Below are 24,114 nucleotides of genomic sequence, written 5' to 3' on the forward strand. Positions count from 1 at the left end.
CAAGATGCTCGAAACTTTGGATGTTCCCAAAAGAATATTTTCATCGGAGGTTTCGTTGCTGAATAACATACGTGTCCATATCTTTTGTCAACCATGAAAGAGTTAATGAAGAAAATAAAAGAAGAATTTAAAATGAGGTGTGAAGTGAAGTAAATGGTAGGTGACACCTCTATTTATACCAAAAAAAAAACATAATACCCACCGGTGCTAGATAAATTGACTTCACCTCTGAAAAGGTACACACTTACGCCAATTAGATTGACAACACTATATACAATCACAAACCTAATTGACACCACCATTAGAAAAGTAAGTGTGGTCGCCAATTCGCCTGATACACCACCACTTCGTTCCAATATTTTTTTGTTTGAAAGTGAGATAAATTGAGAATTTTTTAGTAATATAGGTTATTTTGAGAATAAATTTGAAAAAATAAATTATTTGTGTAAAAAATTCTCCAATGAATACAAGTTAATATTTTTTACTTTTTAATATTTGATTTCTTAACATCTATTTTTATGAGCATTTAAATTTTTTAATCCTTTCTTAGCACTCAATAAGATTTGTTTTTTATCCCGTAAAAGAAATTTGTTTTTGATATAAGATAACTTTAACTTTAAGTGACTTAAATTCATTTTAGGAATATTCAACACGGATTACTTTATTATACTATATTGGCATTAACAGTATTTTGATATCCAGTCTAGACTATTACTAAATACAGGTATCTATCAAATTCTAAATACTAAATACAGGTATATTTCCAATTGCAATCAAATTGAATTTCTCACCACGTCTCAGAAAAATTCATTTATACATGTCAACAACGGATTTTTGAAGATAACAACAAATATTCAACATCACCTTAATTTAGAAAAATATATATTCTTAACTCTTACATTAATATTTTATATTTGAAAGAATAATACTATTCTTACATCAATTTCTATATTAAATACTTACATATACGGTAAATAGCATTCATTTTATTTTATTTTTATAATTAAAATATAACATTATTTTAATAACATAAATATAAAATTTATAATTAATCAATTTTATTATTTAATTAACCACAAAACTATAGATTATTAACCATGTATTTTACTTATAAGTTATTAGCCAAACTTATTACTTCATTAACACATTAAATTCCATAATATTAACCAAATTCTAATATAAAAATATCTAATATAATAGAGGGTAAAGATTGATTATTTTATTTAATATTTTAATGTCGGAATTTGGTTAATGTTATAATATTTATTGTTTAATGAAGTAGTAAACTTGATTAATAAACTATTAAAAAAATATGGTTAATAATCTATATTTTCTGGTTAATTCAATAATAAAATTGGTTAATCACAAATTATATATTTATGTTATAAAAATAATTTTAAAAATAAAAATATTTTTTTATACATATTATTTTTTATTTATAAAAATAATAATAAAACATTTACCGTATAAATATAATGAACAATATTTGGTATAAATATTGGTGTATATTTAAGTTAGTTATAAGAATAACATTGCTCTTATTAGAAATAATAAATTAAATGAGATACGACTAAATTAAATAAAATAGTATTAAAGTTCACATTCTATATGCTATAAAAACCTTGCATTTGCCTCATTTTTCTTACAAACAAACATGGGATTCTCCAAAACCTCTCTGTCTCTTTTCTTGTTCTTCATTTTAGTTTCTTCATCTTATGCAACTTCTCGCATCACACATCAGCAACGATTTCAAAAAACAAAATTTTCATCAAATGGACTTGCTGAAAAACTTATAAGAAGCTTTAACTTATTCCCAAAGCATTCAGCTAATATACATGGTGATTCATCTGTTGATGATTTCGTACCAGGAAAGATCGTAGAGAAGAAATTTTCGTTTCTCGCTAGTTCTAATGGAACTTCCGTCCAAGATCTTGGTCACCATGCTGGATACTATACGCTTCCTCGTTCCGAAACTGCGAGGTACTATTAAACATATCTCTCTTTTTTTGCTTTACATATTTTCATTGTGATTTACAAACATAGTGTAATTTTTGTTTTGTTTATTAAATTGCAGGATGTTCTATTTTTTCTTTGAATCTAGAAACGGTGCTAAGGATGCACCAGTTGTGTTATGGTTGACTGGAGGTCCAGGTTGTGCCAGTGAACTAGCTTTGTTTTATGAGAATGGACCTTTCAAAATTAACAATGATTTGTCTCTTTCATGGAATGACTATGGCTGGGACAAGGTATTAACATTTAATTCATATTAAATGTCTTTATTTTGATTATCTCATGAGTTTAAGATGGTTCTAAATTGCAGTTACGGTTACACCAGAAACATTATATTTAATGATCTCCTTAAGTCAGCTTAGCTGCTAGTTGTGCTGATTGCGCCCGTGTGTATATGACAATTCTATTTACAATTAGATACTTCTAAAGTTTTTGTATTAGGTCTAAGTTTTATTTATTAACATTATTACTAAGATGTTTTCTGATTTTGTAGGGATCAAATATTATTTTTGTTGATCAACCCATGGGGACAGGTTTTAGCTACAATTCTGATCAAGATTCTATTCCTTCCGAAGAATATGAGGTTACCGAGGATATGGACTCTTTCATACAGGTATATAAAACATCGTTTTTCTGATTTATAAGCATTACATAAAGTGATAAAGATATGAATCACATAATATTTATAAGTTATATGAGATCAACTTCAGTTTTTTTTTTTAAATTATTGCAGGCATTTTTCAAGGAACACCCTGAATTGGTTAAAAATGAATTTTACATTACTGGAGAATCATATGCTGGACACTATATTCCACCTCTCGCATCGCAAAAGTATAAACTTCAAGGTCTTACAATATCCTAATAATATCAGTATATTATGAATTTAACAATTTATTACAATGTCACGTAGTTGAAATTGTCATCACAGAGTTTCTTCAATTCCATAACTTTGTTGTAGTCTTAATTAATGTTGCATTTAACAATGAAAAGATCTTCATGCAACCTTCATTATAGTTTGTTTTGATTCATTTGATTCCGTTACAATTATAGGGTCTTGCTATTGGTAATGGGTTGACCAACCCAAGAATTCAGTACCAAGCATACCCTCAATTTGCACTTGATAACAAATTGATCACAAAGGAAGATCAAGCAGAGATCAACAAGTTGATTCCACCGTGTTTGGACGCCACCGATACTTGTGGTAAAAGATCCCTTACACTCTAATCACAATCCATTTTACTCGTATTGTCAAGGGTCGCGGCTATAACGTGATAGAATTTGAAAAGACAATCTATATCTTTATGCAATATACTATTAAATACAAAGTGTTATTACAAATATTACTACTACTGAATTGTAGGGGTTGATGGTGAAAAAGCATGCGAAACAGCCTTACAAGTATGTCAAAAAATATTTACTGGTATCTTGGACATTGCTGGCAACATTAATGTGAGTAATCATAACTGAACAAAACTTATTTTAATTTAAATAAATTTCCAATTATATTTTAACGAAATTGATATATTGAAAACTGCAGTACTATGACATCAGAAAGAAATGTGAAGGGCAATTGTGTTATGATTTCTCAAATTTGGAGAAATTTCTAAACAACAATGAAGTTAAGGAAGCATTAGGTGTTGGGAAAATAGAGTTTGTTTCATGCAGCAGTGAAGTATATGATGCTTTGGTTCAAGATTGGATGTTTAACTATGATCAATTTCTTCCGGAACTTCTTGAGAATGGAATCAAAGTTCTTATATATGCTGGAGAATACGATCTTATTTGTAATTGGATTGGTGAGTGATATATCCTAGATATACTTAATCATTTTGAAACCGAATTTGTGAATAGCCAATTTCGTTCTTATTGGATATTGTCATATATGTCCATTGAAATTACAAGGTCAAACTCTTAGGATTAAGTTTTCATGTGGCAGGGAATTCACAATGGGTTCATGCCATGAAGTGGTCGGGTCAAAAGCAATTTGGGGCCTCCAAAACAGTTCCTTTTTTGGTTGATGGTAAAAACGCGGGATCCTTGAATAGCTATGGAGCTCTCTCTTTTCTAAAGGTTAGTTTATAGTTTGTATTTTACTTGGTATTGACATTGTTGATGTCATTTTTGGTTAGTTATATGTATGTGTTGTGTAACAGGTGAATGGTGCTGGACATATGGTTCCTATGGATCAACCAAAAGCTTCACTTCAGATGTTGGTTAACTGGATAGAAGGGAAACTGAACGGGACGAAAATTTAATTTTTTTTCTCAAATGATTATATCATGTTTGAAGAACATCCTTTGACATAAATAGTGATCACAACATTGTTGTAAGCATGACTTTATGTATAATATTTGAAGGGTGAAATTTTAGATATTTTCTATTGCAAATTATGTTCTATGTTTACTTGTATGCAAGCTATTTTATTTTACATGTTGTAAAAAGCATCGTCATTGTTCAACATCTCTTGCTTGATCAAGTGACTCTGGTCTCCAAACTTAGCAAACATATTCTGTTTTAAGAAATGTAACACAATTTAAGCTTTGTTAGAAAGAGATGCAATAGCTTTAACTCACTTAGTATCATAAGTCATTCGTATTAGAATGTAAAGAGTGAAATTGATGTATGATGAAGGAAAGTGTCCAGTGAAATCAATTAATACTCAAAAAATTAAAAAGACTACATCAAGTATTGTATTTAAGAAATCCATAATTAATACCTACGGAATTTAGCCATCACTATACACTTATTTGTTTTTACCAACGGATTAGCAACGTAAGTAAACCACTTGCCTTTAAAAGGTCTGCCTATTGGTTTTGACCGCAGGTATAGAGATAAAACTTAATTTAACTATGGCACATTTCTATTGCTATATAATTTAGTGTCATCTGTTGTTAATATACTAAGTATTAAATGTTATTGTGCATGGTTTTTACACTTTTATATCTATGATATTTATCCTTTTTGTTTGTCAACGGTTATTGATTTTTATGCATAAAAAAACACTTTTTATATATATATATATATATATATATATATATATATATTATATATATATATATTATATATATATATATATATAATATATATATAATATATATATATATATATATATATATATATGGTATCTATGGGAACTAATAAATATGTGAGAAATGAAAACTATTAATATCAATCGTTAGATTTAATTGACGTGCAAGATTTAAAAATTTCATATCAAGATCATCTTATTAAAAAAAATTCTATTAAACTTTATTTGGAAAAATTACATAAAAATAATTCTTTTTGTCCAAAGTAACTTTATTACAATGATTATATTATTATTAAAATATTTGTTACAATCATTTTAATACTTAATTAGCATACAAATATAAAATATAATTTAATTATATTTAGTATTTGAGGAGTGGTATAATGTACGAATGATTTAAGTCATGGACCACACGATTTCATATGTGTCATCATATCCTTTGTCTAAACCAAAAAATAATTAATATAAATTGAAAAATAAATCACTTTCTTTTAAATTAAAATTTGGTCGTCCAATTTCAACGAAGTTTAATTCGTAACATTTACCATTTAGGTTAGAATTTTCATTTAAGATTAAAATAATCTAAACCATAAATATTTAAGAAGACTAAATAAAATTCCAAAATTAAATATATAAGAATAATATTAGTTTTAAAATAATGAGAAATATATATTGTTTACTAATCTTCCTAATATTTAATTTTTTAGTAAAATCATATCATAAACTTTCTTTGAAAAAATCTTAACTCTTATAAGATTGATTTGGTTTTAAAATAACTATTTTAACGATGTATCTCAAATTTTATATAATTATATATCTTTTTCATAATTTATTTTGATATGGATTTTTGTCTAAACTTATTTTTAAAACTAAACAAGACTTCTAATATTTTAATTTAATAATTGCAATTGTGATTATTAATTCAAAAATTAACACAAATTATATAGTTCATTTTTCGAATTATCATGAGTTTTAAAATAATAAAATGATTGAAATTTCTAATATTAAGTATAATGATAACAAATTGAAATCTATTTTTACGAAAAATCTCTTTTTATAAAATTTTAAAATATTAAGCATGATAGAAAAATATTTAATAAAATACTCTTTTTATAATTCATACATTAACAATGTTTTAATAACAACATAATCATTTCAATAAAATTACTTTAGATAAAAATCTCTTTTTATGGAATGTTTATATATTAAGGTTAACAAAAGTAATTCAATAAGGTGCTTTTTAATGTGAAATTTTGAAATCATAGTCTTTGGGTTGATTTCAATCTAATGGTCAATTAAATAAAAAATCCTTAAAAAAACTTATTCTTAAAATAAGTTGATCATCGATCTCATATATATATATATATAATATATATATATATATATATATATATATATATATATATATATATTATATATATATAATATATATATATATATATATATTATAATATATATTATATATAATATATATAATATATTAACATAATGTCTTATAAAATATATAAAATTAATTATAATTAAATCAGATCAATCTTTGAGTAATTTAGAGCATTATCCTAAAAACAAAAGCATTATCCTAAAAACAAAAAAAATAATATGTCAACCACAAATAAACAAATTGTGCTCACTTAATATTTAAATTTTCATCTACAGATCCCATTAGTAACATTAATATAAAGTTTATAATGAATCAATTTTATTATTGCATTAACCATAAAAATATAGATTATTAACCACATATTTTACTTATAATTCATTAACCGAATTTAATATTTAATTAATCAATAAGTTCTATAACATTAACCAAGATCTGACATTAACATATAAAATATAGTAGATTGTAAATAATGATTATTTTATTTTATATTTTAATGTAAGAATTTAGTTAATGTTATAATATTTATTAGTTAATGAAGTAGTAAATTTGATTAATGAATTATAAAAAAAATATATGATTAATAATTTATATTTTTGTGGTTAGTGCAGTAATAAAATCATTTAATCATAAATTGTATATTTAGTATATTTATTTATAAAAATAATTATAAAAATCAAAATATTTTTTATAAATATTATTTTTTATTTATAATAAAATTAAAAAGTATTGTTAGTATAAATACGGACAGTTTGGTTGATATAAGTATTAGTATATATTTACCTTGTAAGAATAAGTTGTTGGTAGAAATAATAATCTAAATGAGATACAAATAAATTAAATAAAATATTATTAAAGTTATTCTATATAAGTGAGACGGTATCTCTGCAGTCGGTTGTCTCTCCCCTTAATAAAACATACCAATATTTTTATAGCGATGTGCATATTAATTAAATTTTATTTAAAAATAATAATTTGAAATATGCATTAGTTATGTTAATGTAACGGTAAGAGGTGGCTAGATAGACTAGTACAATATTCATGCATAGTATGAAACAAAGTATGTATAAAATTAAATTGAAAAAACAAGCATATATTAATGGTGTTGGTTTTATGAAGCAAGAGAATCCCCTTACTCAATCACCCGGCGCAACATCCGGTTACTCCATGTGCTTTCCCTCCCTCCACTTTACATTTATATTTATAAATAGCAATCTCTTGTTGAGTTGTATGCTTCCTTGCTTCAATGGGAAACTGCTTCACAAACAACAAAATATTAGCACAAGATAATCATGAAAGCTACAACAATCAAGCAAAAGTTGAGAAGATGAAAACATCTTCTTCGTGGAAGTTCGAACCCCAGCCAAGGAAAAGAAATGCAAAGAAGATAGAACTGAAGCAAAATTTAGTTATAATGAGATATATTAAGTGAGTATAATTTAGGACATTATACTGAAAACAAAAAAGTAATTTATCAACAATAAATAAACAAATTGTGTTCACTTAATATGTAAAGTTTCCATCTTCAATTCTCATTAACTAGTAGCTTATAATCTTTTCCTATAAAAAAAATAAAAACAACAGATGAATTATAAAAATTAAACATATATACTTTCGTTCCTAAATTGACTATAGCGAATATTTGTTAGTAGAATTTTCATTATCTGCAATTTTTTTCAAACATTAGAAGCATCAGTAGTCAATTGCAATTTTTTTTGATAATAATTAATGTTAAACCAATGAAGCAGCTTATATTTTATACGAAAATTAATAAATTATGATATATTTGTTTAACAACTTGAATTATATCATTAATCTCTTTTATAAAAAAATTGATGTTTGAATCAATGTTATAACACATTCAAACACATGCATCTTTAATTTTTTAAATTTAGGAAATTTCCACATACATCACAAATGTCCTTTTTTGTATGTCCTTGTATTTTAAAAATTATGTCATCGAGAAATATAAGTTTGCATATTTTGAGATAATTAAGATGTTCCAATCTCATTAATATATTTGTTCAATTCTTCCTATAATAAATAATATTCGTAAAATAACCACCATACATGTTACTATTATTATTTCACATATCAATTTTATAATTAAAAGTTAAAACAATAAAAAATTATATAAAGGAAAATAATATGAACAAATAATGATATAGTCACACACAACTTAAAAAAATATTAAAGTTTTCCTTACATACAATCTAACACATGCTTCAAAGCATGAGTTCTCATTGATATACTTTAAAAATAATAATCTGAATGAGAGCTTATGAGGGTCATCTGAATGATTTAGAGCAAAGACATCTTTAAACTTTGCATAATTTTGTCTATTAATGATACTTACTTTGTCTATTAATGATATCTTTAAACTTTGCATAATTTCTATTAATAAAGCTCTCATTAATAGAAAATAATCTCTGAATGAGAGCTTATGAATATTAATTCGTGTCAATCTTTTGTTCAAAGGAATTATGAAAAATCAAAGCAATAACGAAAATTCCTTTTCATAAGAAACAAATAAATTAGAAGATTATAAAGTAACACACAATAAATTATAATCAAGACTTACCATCAATTTTCCAGCCTTATCATTGATAATTGATCTATTTTTTCCAATATCACTCATTTATCCATTTTCATCTAAAACCAAAAAAAAAAAATGTTAATTATTCTTTTTAAGTACAATTCACCCGTATAAAATAAAAATAGAAACAAATGTTTTAATCAATATATTTTGGGAGACGTTTTGTACCCAAGCAAAGACATCTTTAAACTTTGCATAATTTTGTCTATTAATGATACTTACTTTCCGCAATTGATATTATTTTAGAATCTTCTCCTGATTTCATTTCTAAAATATTCTCTTTGCCATAACATTATCTTGTGTCTCGCTTAGAGTCGTTAAAATAAACTAACTTATATGGACTAGTTCACCAGGCCCGAAATATAATGGTGATTGGGCCTTAAATTAGAGTCAATATTTTTTAAATCTTTTATAATTTTGTTTTAAAAAAATCGTTATCTATTAGAGTTAGCCCGTTAAGCCGACATAACTATAAATTTTAAAAATTTATATTAATATTTATGTTTTCTCAAATCCAAAACAACACACTAATTTTTCTTATCTCACTAAATTTTATCTCTTTTAAATATTATACGTTAATATAATCACATTAATATTTAATTATTTTATTTTTTATTTCACAATTTTCCCGTATTCTATTAATTTATCTTATGTTAAATATTTGAGTAGTATTTTATACAACATTGATATGTATTATATTCAAAAATATATTAAAGTATTTCTAAAAATTAATATAGTATGTACTATATTTAAATTAATATATTTTTTAATGTATTTATAATAAAAATTATGAGTTTTTAATTTTACCTTTGTATAAAAAATAATATAATAAAAACTTGTTTAAGGTCGGGTAACCCGAAGCCCGTATAGGATCGGACTCGTGTAGTAATATTTGAGCCCATATTACAACCAGGCCTTTTTGGCACGACCCTAAAAATCTTAAGGCCCATCTGGACCGACCCGTTTAGGATCGGGTAGCCCGTTTTGATAATTTTTTCCTCGCTGTAAGAGATTTATGCCTCAGACACATCCAACGATTCTTTGCACTTCACGTCTGAAAGATAGAGAGGTCGTTATTCCTCTCCCCTATATATAGGGAACAACGTCATTCCAGGTAATTAGTTTCAAACCCAATTTGGATACTCTCTACTCTTTCACAAACTGACTTGATCTTCAGAGTGCTAACCTTGTAGGGACACCCTTGCTCTGCTGCATCAGAAGATTTACTATGTCGCAGCTTCAGCATATCACTCTATTTCTTGTTCTAGAATGGAATATTAGCGTCGTCTGTGGGAAAGGACTTCTGATTCCCGCGTTTTATCAAGAGTAAGTCATTCTCAAAACTAATCAAGCATAAGCAATAACTTTTGAGAAGATGATAAAAAAGCTTTATTCCGCTTCAGATCCGACCTTTCACATATCATCGTTGATCGACACATTTCAAAATGTAACCTCATCCAATGCTTCATCATCCACCGTTTGGTTTTTACTAGATGTGATTAAAGAATACAGTAAGTTGATAGATCAGAGCTAGGATTCCTAGATAGAGAATGATCGACGAAATTGCAAACATTGAACTACAACTAGTCATCGGTGTCTTCATCACAAACAAAGCATTTATAGGACTCGTGGTAGATGATGGGATCGCTTGCAATGTCCTTTTATGAAGATGTGTTGGAACTTCTAGTCTTAAGCAAACTGACCTGAATCGGTTTGCTCAAGCCTCATATATTGTTTTTTCTGCCCTTTTTACTCGTTTTCCCTCTTTTTTACTCTTTTGTTATGGTTATAATACAAAACTATGAGGATTCAGGAGAGCTCCCGATTTCCCTTACTGCTCATGAAAGAAGAAAACTCTGGAACGAATGTATGAGAGATTATGAGGGTCATCTGAATCGAGAGGAGTTTGACCATATTATTAAGGAAGTTTCCTAGTAGTAAAACTAACTCAGAGTCCTCGTCGTCAGGTTTTGTGGAAACTATGATGGAATCAATAAGATCTTTGATTGACAAAGAATTTTAAAGTTATGACCACAGTGTCCTCGATTATAGCTATATTTTGAAGCTTTAGTCTAATAATCAGGTTTTGTTTACCGAGAACGACGAGGAAGTTGTGTTAGAACCCTATGTGGCAGGTGATAGAGTTTGTATTACTCGGTCATACGAAGTTCCAGATGAGTATTTTTATTTTTACTCTTGGGTAATCGAAGACTTTATGATTTGTATCTCCTTTATTTATTTTAATTCCGACCTCCTTAAAACCCTAAATGTTGCCCCTTCTCAGTTACACCCAAACAACTGAGACTTTATCAAAGCTTTTGAACCTGTATGGAAGACGGTGGATATAACTCATACTTTAGATTTATTCTTCTCATTCTTTGAGCTGAAGGGAGCGGAAAAAGGAGGTTGGGTTTCCCTTAGCATAATTCCAGAGAAGAGCTTCTTTCAAGCTTATACTACCAATTACAAAGATTTCAAGGATAAATTCCTTCGAGTGAAGAGTGACTAAAGATTTCCCCCAAGTTACGTATGCGTTGGACGGGAAGTATCGTTTCCAAATTTATTGGTCGGATAGCCCCTTGCCGATTTCCAGTTTTGATTATGACAAATTGAACCCGCTCTTTAGCCGTTTTGGATGCCTTTCGAGTAGTAAATATTAAGGACTTGCTACATATAGCTAACGACTCGGAACAAATTTCTAAATTCTTGGTTAATGCTTATATATGCCTTTTATTACTGTCGTAAATTGCAAGTAGCTGACGGTTACAAACTGTCATGAATTTTGTAGGGTCTTTTTAATTAAATGTTGATTGAGGAGGTTTATAACCCCCGCTAAATTAATGAATTTGTTTAATAAAAAAAATCTAATGTAACTATAAACTTTATTAGTGAAATAGAACAAGGAAAAATACTTAGAACTAATGTAACTAAATGTAACTACAAATCTAATTATAAACAAATCCAAATAGTTTTAACCGAAAAAAAAAATCTGATAAAGATTAAAAGATTTAAGTATATGTTCAATGTGCAAACATTTATCTTCATTGAGAGAGAGAAGAATGTGAATTTCTTCGAGATTCCGTAGTTGCATTGCTCTCATCTGTGAAATCTCTTTTCTCCAACGTGTTGTTTCGACAGTGGCAATCTAAATCTCTTAATCTAAGTTGACCAAGTTAAGCATGTATGAAAAGGATTCTGCAACAACAATTGACTTTAAAATACAATAATGTTAAAGTTGAAGAAACTCATTTGGAGATTTTAACAACTGACCTTCAACCTTCTGTGTAATTTTCTCAGCTACCCGTATTGACTATTGAAAACAGACATGTAGAATTAGAAACAAATGATGCCACACTAGACCCATGACTAGCATCATTGACTATAAACATGTAAATTACTATTTACTAACTCAGTTGCTTTTGGAAGTGTATACCTATAACAAAATTCCATATAACATTAGTGTATACCTTGGAAGTTACAAGAATTTACCAGCTCCAGAATATAAATAAGCTCTGTTGTTGTTGATTTGAATTGGCAAGACATGTTGTAATCTACGCTCTGCTCTACTCGTTCCATCTATATATTAGAAAAACAGAAGCAACTCAACATCTTCAAAGGTAGAAATCAAATCATTAAGGAAGTACCCAAAATAATTGTTTCCCTTTTATCAAGGTGTTAAAATGTTGATTTTGACTATTGTCCTTATCATTTTGCATTTAAGACAAACTCAAAATTTTAGTTTCACTATTGGCTTTGAGTCATTTAGATGGTCATTGCAATTTGGTTCTTATTTTTTTCCCTTTTACTCTCTTGTGTTGATCTTAATACATATATAGCCATTTTGTCATGCTCAGGAGAAAAGGGGAAGAAATTTTCAAAATAAAAGACTATGATATCACTAATCAAATTAGATTATTTTTAGTACCCCCTCCGACTTTATTTATAGCCTTAAATATAAGTAAATATGCATTTAATGTTTTTATTTCAAAATTATCCCTGTATTAATTATTTAATATTATTAATAGGACATACTTCTTCAATTGAAGGGAGGATCCTACATCCATCGTGCAACACCATCACTCATCATGCCCCCTTCCATGTGCTCTACGTTCAGCATCATCACCCAGCAAAATTAGAAATCATCCAAATAAGCATAGCATATACATGATCATCCAAATTAATTCAACAGCATCATGCATCAGTACACGTCCAACATACATAAAAAGGTAATCAAAAGCAACTCAGAGGCAGCACACATAATAATATCCATGTCATTATCCATTCATAGCATCGCAAAGAAACCTTCGGTGACCAGAAATTAAAACGATCACAAGAAGTTCATACCACTCACACGCTTAATTCAGTCACAAAAAACTCTCACAAAATCACGGATTGAGCAAAAAATGCACTAACCGATCCTTGAATAGTTATGGAACTCTCTCTTCTCTAAAGGTTAGTTATAAAAACACCAGATGAATAATAAAAGTTAAACATTAATATTTTCACTCCTTAATTAACTATAGCGAATTTTGTCAGTAGAATTTTCATTATCTGCATTATTGTGAATACTATTAGAATTCAAATGGTCACGTAGAAGCATCAATAATTTATTGATAAAAATTGGTGTTTTATCAATGAAGCAGCTTATATTTTATATCAAGATTAGTAAATTATAATATATTTGGCTAATAGTTTGAATTATATTATTCACCTCTTTTCTAATAATTGTGTTCACTTAGTATTTAAGTTTTCATCTTCAATTCTTATTAATTAGTAGCTTCTAATCATCTCCTAAAAAAAATAAAAACAACAGATGATTAATAAAAATTAAACATATATACTTTCATTCCTAAATTAACTATAGTGAATATTTGTTAGTAGAATTTTCATTATCTGCATTATTGTGCATATTACGAGAATTCAAATGCTCATGAACACTTGAATTTTTCTTATATTTTAAAATTCTGGTATCAGATATGAGATTTCGAAGGTAATGTCACGACACAAATATCTGAACAATATAAACAGGATAAAAGATAAAGAACAGTCACTACGCCAAAAACTGGAATAGACAGCGCCCCTTAGAGGGCGCTTTATTACAAAAGCGCACTCTAAAGTGAAGAGAAAAAATAAGGAGCATACTATTGGAATAGACAGCGCACTTTAGAGGGCGCTTTTGTAACAAAGCGCACTCTAAAGTGAAGCGAAAAAATAATGAGGAAATGGAGGGACACCAATAGAGGACGCTTTATTGAAAGCGCCCTCTAAGGGTAACCTTAGAGGGCGCTTTCTAAAAAGCGCTCTCTATGTTCATGTACATTTCCAGTTTATAAGGCGCTTTTGGAAAGCCTTAGAGAGCGCTTTTAGAAGCGCCCTCTTAGGCCCCCTTTAGAGGGCGCTTTTGTAACAAAGCGCCCTCTAAAGTGAAGCCAAAAAAAATAATGAGGAAATGGAGGGACAACAATAGAGGGCGCTTTAGTGAAAGCGCCCTCTAAGGTTACCCTTAGAGGGCGCTTTTGAAAAAGCGCTCTCTAAGTCCATGTACATTTCCAGTTTAGAAGGCGCTTTTGGAAAGCCTTAGAGAGCGCTTTCAGAAGCGCCCTCTTAGGCCCCCTTTAGAGGGCACTTTTTTTACAAAAGCGCCCTCTAAGGTCCCCTTTAATAAACATTAAAATTATAACATATACTGCATGTCTCTTTATTTTCCCTCTCTACAAGCTATTTCGTTTACGTAACTGGGTTTTCTCTCTACTGCGTCCACCGTCTACTGCGATTACTCTCGTCCTCCGTTCGTTCTCCCTCCCTCACCGTCGTCGTCTCCGTCGCCTTTTTCTGCTGCTGCGTTCACGTTCACGTCCACCGTCACTGTTCACTTTCTTCTCCATTGTTACCGTCACCTTGAAGGTATTTCTCTTCTCCATCTTTACCGTTCACTTTCTTCATGTGTTTGATTAGGGCATTTTCTAAACTTAGTTTTACATTTTGTGCATTATGTTGATTAATGTTGTTTAGGGCAAACTGAGTTTTTTATTTCTGATTGAAAACTGATATCATTTGAAGTGTGTTTGAGCTTGTGCTTGGAAGTTTGATGATTCTGGATGCAAGTTTGTTCATGTTCCAAACACCATAAGTTTACATTGGTCTTTTGCATGCAGTAGATGTGTGTGAGTTTGCATTGGTCTTTTGTATGCAGTAGGTCTTTTGCATGAGAAATGGAAGGTATATGAATGTGTTCACGTATTGAATCATTCTCTTACTTGGGTCTTATTGAATCATTTCTATATTACAGATAAAATGGCTAACCAAGACGATACCCATGACGCGAATGGATCACGTAACAATGTTGAAAAAGAAATCAAACGAGGATTGACGGTTATGAAGTCAATCATTCGTGCAAGAGACAAGGGTGTAAAATTTGAAGTACATTGGAGTGCTGAAGACCAACTAATTGAGCCTAACGGTTCAATGTTGGCAAGTTACATTGGTTTCCTTGTTCTACAACATATTCCGATTACATGTGATAATTGGAGAAGCCCGGACTTGAAGGTTGGCAAAGAAAAAATATGGTCGGAGATACAGGTACTTACCATATATTGTTATATGTTTTTTTTGTTGACTATTTGTTGACCATATATTGTTATAATATTACTTTATAATAACACACTCCATGTGTATGTTTTTTAGAGATCCTTTCACATCGATGCAAGCCGGCAAAAATATTGTATTCAATTGGCCGGAAAAAGACTCCGAGGATTTCAATCCTTTTTGTCCAACAAATTTCTCAAGGATGAGGAAGGAAAATTTGTTGAAGCAGAACGGCCAATGAAGTATGCCGAGATTATTTCAGCCGATGAATGGAATACCTTTGTCGCCAAACGAAGAAACGAAAAATTCCATGTAATGTCTATTAATTATGGTATTATACAATTGTTAAGTTACTTGGTTCTAATATGCCTTAAACTTTTTTATCCAGGAAGTAAGCGACATAAATCGGAAAAGGGCATCAAAACCCGCGTATCCGTACAAAAAAGGGCGTACGGGATATGCACGGTTACAACAAAGAATTGTGAGTATATTCAAATGCTATGAGCTTATACATTGTCACAATATGTTATAATTGATGATCTTATAATCTAATTCAATGTGTAGCTAGCCGAGGAGAAAAGTGACGCAACATCTCTTCCGGAGCACGTATTATGGAAGGCTGCTCGGGTTGGGAAGGATGGGGCCGTCGTTGAAGCGGTCCAAACTGTTTATGACGAATGTGTAAGTATATGTAACATTATTTCTTTAATTATATCGAAAATTTTGTTAGACATATAATTCATTTTTAATCTCCTCTAATAATATTTCATGAGACTTTATCCCAAACCGTACCTTCAACCGAGGTCCAGGATTGCAGGAGCGTACTTAGTCGAGTACTAAATGTTCTTGAGTATTTCGGTCGTGTGAGGGGTAAGGGTTTTGGTGTGACTCCGTCGTCATTTTATAAAAAACCAAAAACAAAAAATCCTACCAACAAAGAGGTGATGGAGACCTTGGCGGAGTTAAGGGCACAAGTACTCCAACTACAAAACGAGAATGCAAGGTATAGAGAGGAAAGGTGCGCCTCCGAGGCAAAAGATACTAGTGACCGAGCTAGTATCAATTGTCAACCGAAATTTCCCGAGGTAATTATATATGTTATTATGAAATTAAAATAGCACTTTTTTACTTGACACATATACACGTTAACAATAACATTTATTATTGGTTTAGGGCATTTCACCTTGTCAGCTGTATCTATCGTCACCAACTTATCGCATGGTTGGCAAGGGAAAAGTGCACAACACTTCGGGTGAATTACTTCACCATAATCCCCTCCCGGTGGGATATATGAAAGTTTCGATTGACCTTGTATTAGATACTGACGCGCTTCTACCATTACCTGACGTTGTTTCAGAGACAACGTTGATGCGAGAAGCAGTCGGATCCTTTGTTGGATGGCCGTCAGATCTAATTTTCCCAGATGCCGAGGTATATATGTTCTAAATGATTATGAATCTTTAGTATTCACATTTCAATTCAGCTACAATTATGATATTTAATCAATCCTTATTACATGGTAATGTTAGACTCCTACAAGACCCACGCATAAAGTTGGTAAAGGGATTTCAAGACGCATCGAGTCGGTTGCATCTCTAAAAGAGGTACAAATATATATACCTATTGAATTATATACGCAACGATTCTGTTGCATCACAAAAAGTCATGATTTAATTTATATGAATTTTTAGGTTCCCGGTCGAAAGTTGAAAAAAGCTGGTAACGATATTCCTCCAACGACGTCCGGGACAAAATCTCAAATTATGATGCGTCTTGAGAAAATGGTGAATGAGTCCGATATTATGCAAGGGGCCATTCGTACTATAGATTTTGATGAAGGTGTTTTCGGAGCTGCTCATTTCGAAATAATTGCAAAGGAGGACATGCAACAACTTTTTGAACACGACGAATTGGGCATCGCTGTCATTCATACATACATATGGTACTCCGATCAGTCTATAATTTACTTAGTTGAACAATTTATTTACACATTTCAATGAGTAGTCTAATGTTTATTATGTTTCTATTTAAGGTATATGTATGTAACATTGCTGCGGGGAACTGAATTGTGTAACCGTTTCAATTTTATTGCTGCTTCCCGTATCAACGCAACGTTAATAACGAAAAATCCAACATCCGTAAAGAATGATCTAGTCGATAGATTCATGGCGGCCGGCGATAAGACTACACCCAGTTTGTATTTTTTACCGTTTAATTCTGGCAACGGGTTAGATTTTCTTTCTAATAATTTCATTCTAATATATGTATATCTTTTACGTAGAAAATTTTCATTCATCTAAATTTTTGTTTTATTTCACAGTGGTCACTGGGTGTTGGTTGCTATGGATCTTTCGAGACTAATAGTGTATTATCTCGATTCGTTATCGGGTGATTGAAGTAAATATCCGAGTATGAAGAAGACGGTTGACGCGTAAGTGAAATTCCCCTAAATATTCGTGTGTATTTGTATATTTAATTATGTCTGTCAGATTGATCTCAATATACATTTTTATTTTGTTAGGGCAATAATAAAATTTAGATCGAAAAAGAATTATCGCAATAGGAAGGACATTACCTGGATCAGAGTTCAGGTATATATTAAGTATCTTATTTTTGCTTATAATAGTGTTTGTTTTTTTGCTTATAATAGTGTTTGTAAGAAATTAACTATATATATATTGTTTGTTTTTCTGTGTAGTGTCCTCAGCAAAATAATTCGGTCGATTGCGGATTTTTTGTATTGAGATTTATGAGAGATATCATTGCGTTGAATCGTATAGACATCCCAAAAATGGTATGGAATAATAACTTAGGGTTTATTTTAATATTATCGGATATTTCATCTAATTTGTTACTAAATCATGAATATGTTTTATTCTCTTAATTGTAGTACTTTGAGGAATACAAATCTTACTCAAGAGCTCATTTGGATGAAATGAAGGATGAATTGTGTCAATTCATTGTTGATCAAAGAATCATATAGCTAGGTTGTATATTGTTGTACATATATGTATGGAATGTTGTTGTTGTATGTTGTTGTTGTATATATGTTGTATATTGTTGTTGTACTTTTACTAACTCATGAATATGTTGTTGTATATTGTTGATCAAAGAATCATATATTATGTTGTATATATGGAGGTTACCATATATTATGTTGTATATTGTTGATCAAAGAATCATATATTATGTTGTATATTGTTGATCAAAGAATCATATATTATGTTGTATATAAGGATGAAATCAATATGAATTTTACACTTCTGCAGCATGCGAACAGGTTACCAATTAAATATCCACTATTTTTCAAACAAATTTTTTTAAAACAACTAACACTTTAGAGGGCGCTTTCTGTAGGAAGCGCCCTCTAAACATTTTACATTGACAACTTTAGAGGGCGCTTTATCCAGAAAGCGCCCTCTAAACACTTTACATTGACAACTTTAGAGGGCGCTTAACACTTTAGAGGGCGCTTTACGTAGGAAGCGCCCTCTAAACATTTTACATTGACAACTTTAGAGGGCGCTTTGTCCAAAAAGCGCCCTTTAAACACTTTACATTGACAACTTTAGAGGGCGCTTTTTCCAGAAAGCGCCCTCTAAACACTTTACATTGACAACTTTAGAGGGCGCTTTTTCCAGCAAGCGCCCTCTAAGGTGTCCCTTTATGGACCACTCCAGAGGGCGCTTTTTCTGAAAGCGCACTATAATGTGGCCCTTAAAGGGCCACTTTAGACAGCGCTTTCTCCAGGAAAACAAAGCGCTGTCTTTACCTATGCCAGCGCCACTTTAGAGGGCGCTTAAAAGCGCTGTTATAGGCCAAAATAAGCGCCCTCTTTTCCCTTATTTGGCGTAGTGAGTAATACAAGTGACACAAGCAATTGTTAACCCAGTTTGGTGCAAACTCACCTACGTCTGGGGGCTATCAAGCCAGGAAGGAAATCCACTAAACATAATTAGTTCAAAGACTCTCAGTAAACAACTTCAAGTTACAGTCTTTTCACCTAATTTCTACCCGTGTGACTTCTATCTAAGAACTCTTAGATATGAGATCCTACTCACTCCCCCTCAATCACATCAGTGATGTAAAAACAAATATTACAATGAAAGAAGACACTCTTCAAGAACACATACTTGATCTTGCTTAAAAGCTTCAACCAAGTATACACACACTCATGCTTCAAAGCTTAGAGTGGACAAATTACAACTCAAAAGTCAGTCTAATTCAATCATCTATGAATGAATGAATGAATGACTCACAATACACACGACCACACAAGACTAAAACCCTTATTCTCTCTTAATATTTCGTTCATTATTTCTTGTGTGTTAAAACTAGGTATTCCATGCCCTTTATATAGAAGTGTTTGGCTGGGCTTGGACATCATAAAACCCTAAAACTATTTTCCATTCGCATCTTCTTATGACAGCTGATTATATCTTGTTGGAAAATAAGTCAATCTGGTTTTAATTACTGATTGAATGGCGCGTTCAATCATCTCATCAATCACACAGAGATTAGCATAAAAAGCGCAATCACACAATACATAACATTCAAACTGAATGTTCTGTATACAGATGTCTTGACATCGGGTTTGACATCTCAGTAAAATCCTGCACAACCACATTTTAAACACCCTGCAAGAACATGTTATCTCATGTCAAGACAACACTTGTGACAACTTGTGAACACTTTAGGTTTTACCAAAATTGATGCCAACGCATAGAACCAACAATCTCCCCCTTTGACAAATTTTGGCTAAAACATACATCAAACCATTTGTTCACAAGAGAATAATCACATCAGCAGTTTAGCAGCAGAAGTTATAAAACACACATTACTAGCTAAGATAGCAACTAGTAAACACATATTGAACACACATGCGCTTGTGCTCCTCCTCCCCCTCAGTCTCCTCAACACAGACATCACCTTCAACATCACCTGTAACATACACCTCCCCATCTGACATCACCGTCAACATCACCGTAATAGCCTAAAATTTAGCCTTCATTTTTCATGGAAGCATGGGATTATGTTTTACATTTCATTGACATCATACTAGGTCATACTCATTGCATATTGCATTAGTGACATGGAAATCAGGTTTTGATTGATCACTCCTTAACAGAAGGAGCCCACACAAAGCAAGATTGAGAATTGGACTTCATTTTCTAAATATACAAGTCTCAGGGGGGTCCAAGTATCTTATTATGGTCTACAGTTCATCAGTGAAGGATTCAGAGCTATCAGAGTGTTCATTTGGATTTAATCAGGAAATTAGGGTTTCATGGCTACCTGCAACGGGAAATGTTTGGTCGGAAGTAGAGGAGCTCATCCATGTCATGATTGGAGAGGCATATTGGCCTAGGAAGACTCACAATTTTCTCAGAAAGATCCATTGGCAATCAGTGCAATCAGTTGCTGATCAATTTTGCCCTAAAACTAGGGTTTGGTATAAAATCAGTTTTTTTTATTCTTTGGGTGGAACTCTTTTCCATGGCCCTCCATATGTCCACAAGGGTCTACATACAAAAAATCAGATCTTTATTTGAGCCAGAAGTACTTCAATTGGTCACTGGAATCGGGAATCAGACAGTTTGGGAAAAGTCAACTGTGGGGCCAGAAAAGTCAACTCATGACATTTTGAGAGTGGAATCTCAAAATCCATGCCTAAGGGAGCCTACATGTGAAATTTGATCAAGGTTGGATCATGGATTCATCATTTAATCAGGAATTGGAAAAGTTACTTAATTTGGAAATGGTTGACTTTCCATTTAGGGCAAGTTTTCATGATTGTTGCACTCACTTTAAGCCCATTTTACTTCAAGGTAAAAGCTCCATTTGAAAATTTCTCCAACATTAAAGTTGTTCCTCTTGTTCCAAGCTTTCTAGAAATGTAAAGTTTGCTCCATTTGGATTAAAATTGAGAAAGTTATGCTTGGTCAAAGTAAGGCATATTTTTAGGACACTTAGAAAAATTTCTAAGTCTCAAAATCCTCAAAGTTTGTCAAGACTTCTTGGCCAGTTTTCTTGCACTTCAAGACATCATTTGAAAAAAATTTCTTCACAAAAATTGTACCTTGCCATGTCCTCTTTCACATCCTTTTGGAATCATCTCATTTGGATCTATGGTTTGAGAGATACATTCACCTAAAGTGGGCATCATGACTTGATTTTCTAGGCAGATTTTAGGCCAAACTGGCCCAATCAGTTTTGCATGGTGAGACCTGAACTTGAGGGCCATTTTTCACATTCTTCCATTCATCATTTCAACTTGTGATCAACATGAAATATGCTAAGCTCCATGATGTCTTGCTACTGTTTGCATTATTTCATCATTTGGTGACTTGATCATCAAGTTACATGGCCTCAAAGTCACCACCTTGGAACTTTTTCTTGCTTGCCAAACCAGCCATGTTGTATGCTGCACGAACCAAGTCATGTTTGCTACCTCTTTTGGCCATGCATTGGATATCCATTCACTTAAGTTTGGCCTAAATAACACAAACCTAATACACCTCACTTTGCATTATGGATATCATGGATTTCAAAGCCCATTAGAACATGTGATCCACCATATTTAAAAAGCTGCAAACCCTAAACCTAGGAGAAGGCATTGAATTTTCGTGGCAAGCAAGGCAAAGCTTCATCACATAGCAGACTTTTTCTCTCATCAAGTTCTCAAGTTTTGAAGCATCAAGAAGGAAACATCATCTCCTATTCTTCTTCCATCAAGGGGCAGTGGACCAAGCATCCACTAGGTAACTCTATCACTCATATTCCATGGCCATGTTTTGGATATATCTATGCTCATCATCATGATCATTACCATGCCAATCATATACTCATGCTTGCTTCATGCCATTGCTAATCATATGCTCATGTTGTTTCATGTTTGTTTATAATGCCAATCTTATGCTTGTGTTCTTGATGTTACGGATTTGTGTTGTAATTTTCCATTATGCCGTGCCCATATTGACATCTTATTGTCAATATTTCTCCATGATCAAGCCATCATTTTACTCAAACAAAGTCACCATGATGATCTACACATTTTGTACTTGAATTTTGGTTTTTATTTCGTGGCATTTGGTGCACTATAGCGCTTGCATTCTTGAGTGGAAGTTTGGAAAAAATCATTGCATGAACTGCATTTTCGTACATGCATGGTGTTAGGGTTTGTCCTCATGAGAAAGACGATGGCGTGTCACTTTGATAACCCTTGGATCCTTTGCTTGTCTTCTAATCTGGACCGTGCATCCTATTTTTGTCTTTTAGTCACTTAAGTGACCTTGCCCTATTGATACCATGTTGACATGTTTTTAAAATAAAAATGTTATTTAGTGGTGTCACGCCTGAATAATGGTTTGGATCTTGGGCCCTGCACCATTCACTTTCAACACCCCCCTTTTCCAGGCCCCTCAATACCAATTCATGTCCACTTTCATTTTCTTTTTTATTTCATATTTATTTTTCTATTTAGATTTTAATTATTTTAAAATATTTTCTTTATTCATAAAAATTCCCAAAAATATTTTCCATATTTCTTGATGTCTCATTTAATTTTATTTAATTTTTATTTTCATATTTATTTAATATTAGTATTTTATTTTAATTATTTATTCCAAGTGGTCCATTTTAGCATACATTTTACTCTTGATTTTATTTTTATGACCTAAAATATTTTTTATCTTTTGATTTTTGGGATAAAGGTTGACCAATGTCCCATGTTCAACCTGATCTTTTCTTGGAATTTTATTTCCCATTTTCAATTTATTTTGGGATTTATTTTTGACCTAGCTTGGTTGGTTGACTTTTGTCTCGACCTCTATTTTATTTTAATTAATTTACATACTAATTTTCATTATTTTTAAAATATTTTTGGGGGATGATGATGTCCTGACCCCACCTAATTTAGTTTAATTTTTCATAATTTTCTTGATTAAGTTTCTATTTATTTGGTATTTTTTAAGTTGACTTGAATTTTCAGTTGACTTCTTTGTGATTGACGTTTGACTTAGGGATTGCTTATGGCAATTGAAGAGATATTTTGATCCTCCCTTGTTCATCTCATATGCCATGTATTAAAGGCCTTTTACCTTGATTTTATTTGATCCTTACTTCATTTCCCGATTAAATTATTCAGTGGATCCTTTTGTGCATATTTTCATCTGTCTGATTCATCTGTTATCTTTTGCACTTGTTTCTCTCATTCATGCTTTCTATTGCTTGATTGTTTAACATGTTCATGCTCCCATGCATTGTTTAATGCTCCATTATTTCATTCTTTGATTCTTTGATTTGATTACATACCTGTTTGCTTATCTGATTTGATTAACTGTTGCCTACTTGTATGATGTATGAGGCATATATTCTTATTGTTTGATTGCCATGAACAATCCCCATTCATAACAAATGTACCCCTCTTCCATGAAGTGTATAATATTTATTCTTTAATTCTTTATTCATATGTTAATACAAGAATTAAAACAAACATCCGATAATCATTTCAAAACA

General features: G+C 31.1%; 2 protein-coding genes across 2 annotated transcripts; both read left to right on the top strand.

Annotated features, from left to right (window-relative positions):
* Positions 1-1,654: 1,654 nt before the first annotated feature.
* On the top strand, positions 1,655-4,413 carry LOC127107465 (serine carboxypeptidase-like). The gene is given in 9 exon segments (XM_051044752.1): positions 1,655-1,980; positions 2,075-2,246; positions 2,504-2,623; positions 2,744-2,911; positions 3,061-3,211; positions 3,371-3,459; positions 3,548-3,806; positions 3,947-4,080; positions 4,164-4,413. Coding segments are annotated over 9 exon segments (1,521 nt in total). The 3' UTR covers positions 4,266-4,413.
* A 12,719-nt stretch (positions 4,414-17,132) lies between these two features.
* LOC127103619 (uncharacterized) lies at positions 17,133-23,591 on the top strand. The gene is made up of 4 exons (XM_051040868.1): positions 17,133-17,201; positions 17,289-17,539; positions 17,630-17,806; positions 23,588-23,591. The coding sequence occupies exons 2-4, from the start codon at positions 17,361-17,363 to the stop codon at positions 23,589-23,591; spliced, it is 360 nt and encodes a 119-aa protein (XP_050896825.1). The 5' UTR covers positions 17,133-17,201; positions 17,289-17,360.
* The last annotated feature ends 523 nt before the right edge of the window (positions 23,592-24,114 follow it).

The sequence above is a fragment of the Lathyrus oleraceus genome, chromosome 7 (genome assembly GCF_024323335.1).
Source record: "Lathyrus oleraceus cultivar Zhongwan6 chromosome 7, CAAS_Psat_ZW6_1.0, whole genome shotgun sequence".
In the NCBI taxonomy this organism is placed as follows: Eukaryota; Viridiplantae; Streptophyta; class Magnoliopsida; order Fabales; family Fabaceae; genus Lathyrus; species Lathyrus oleraceus.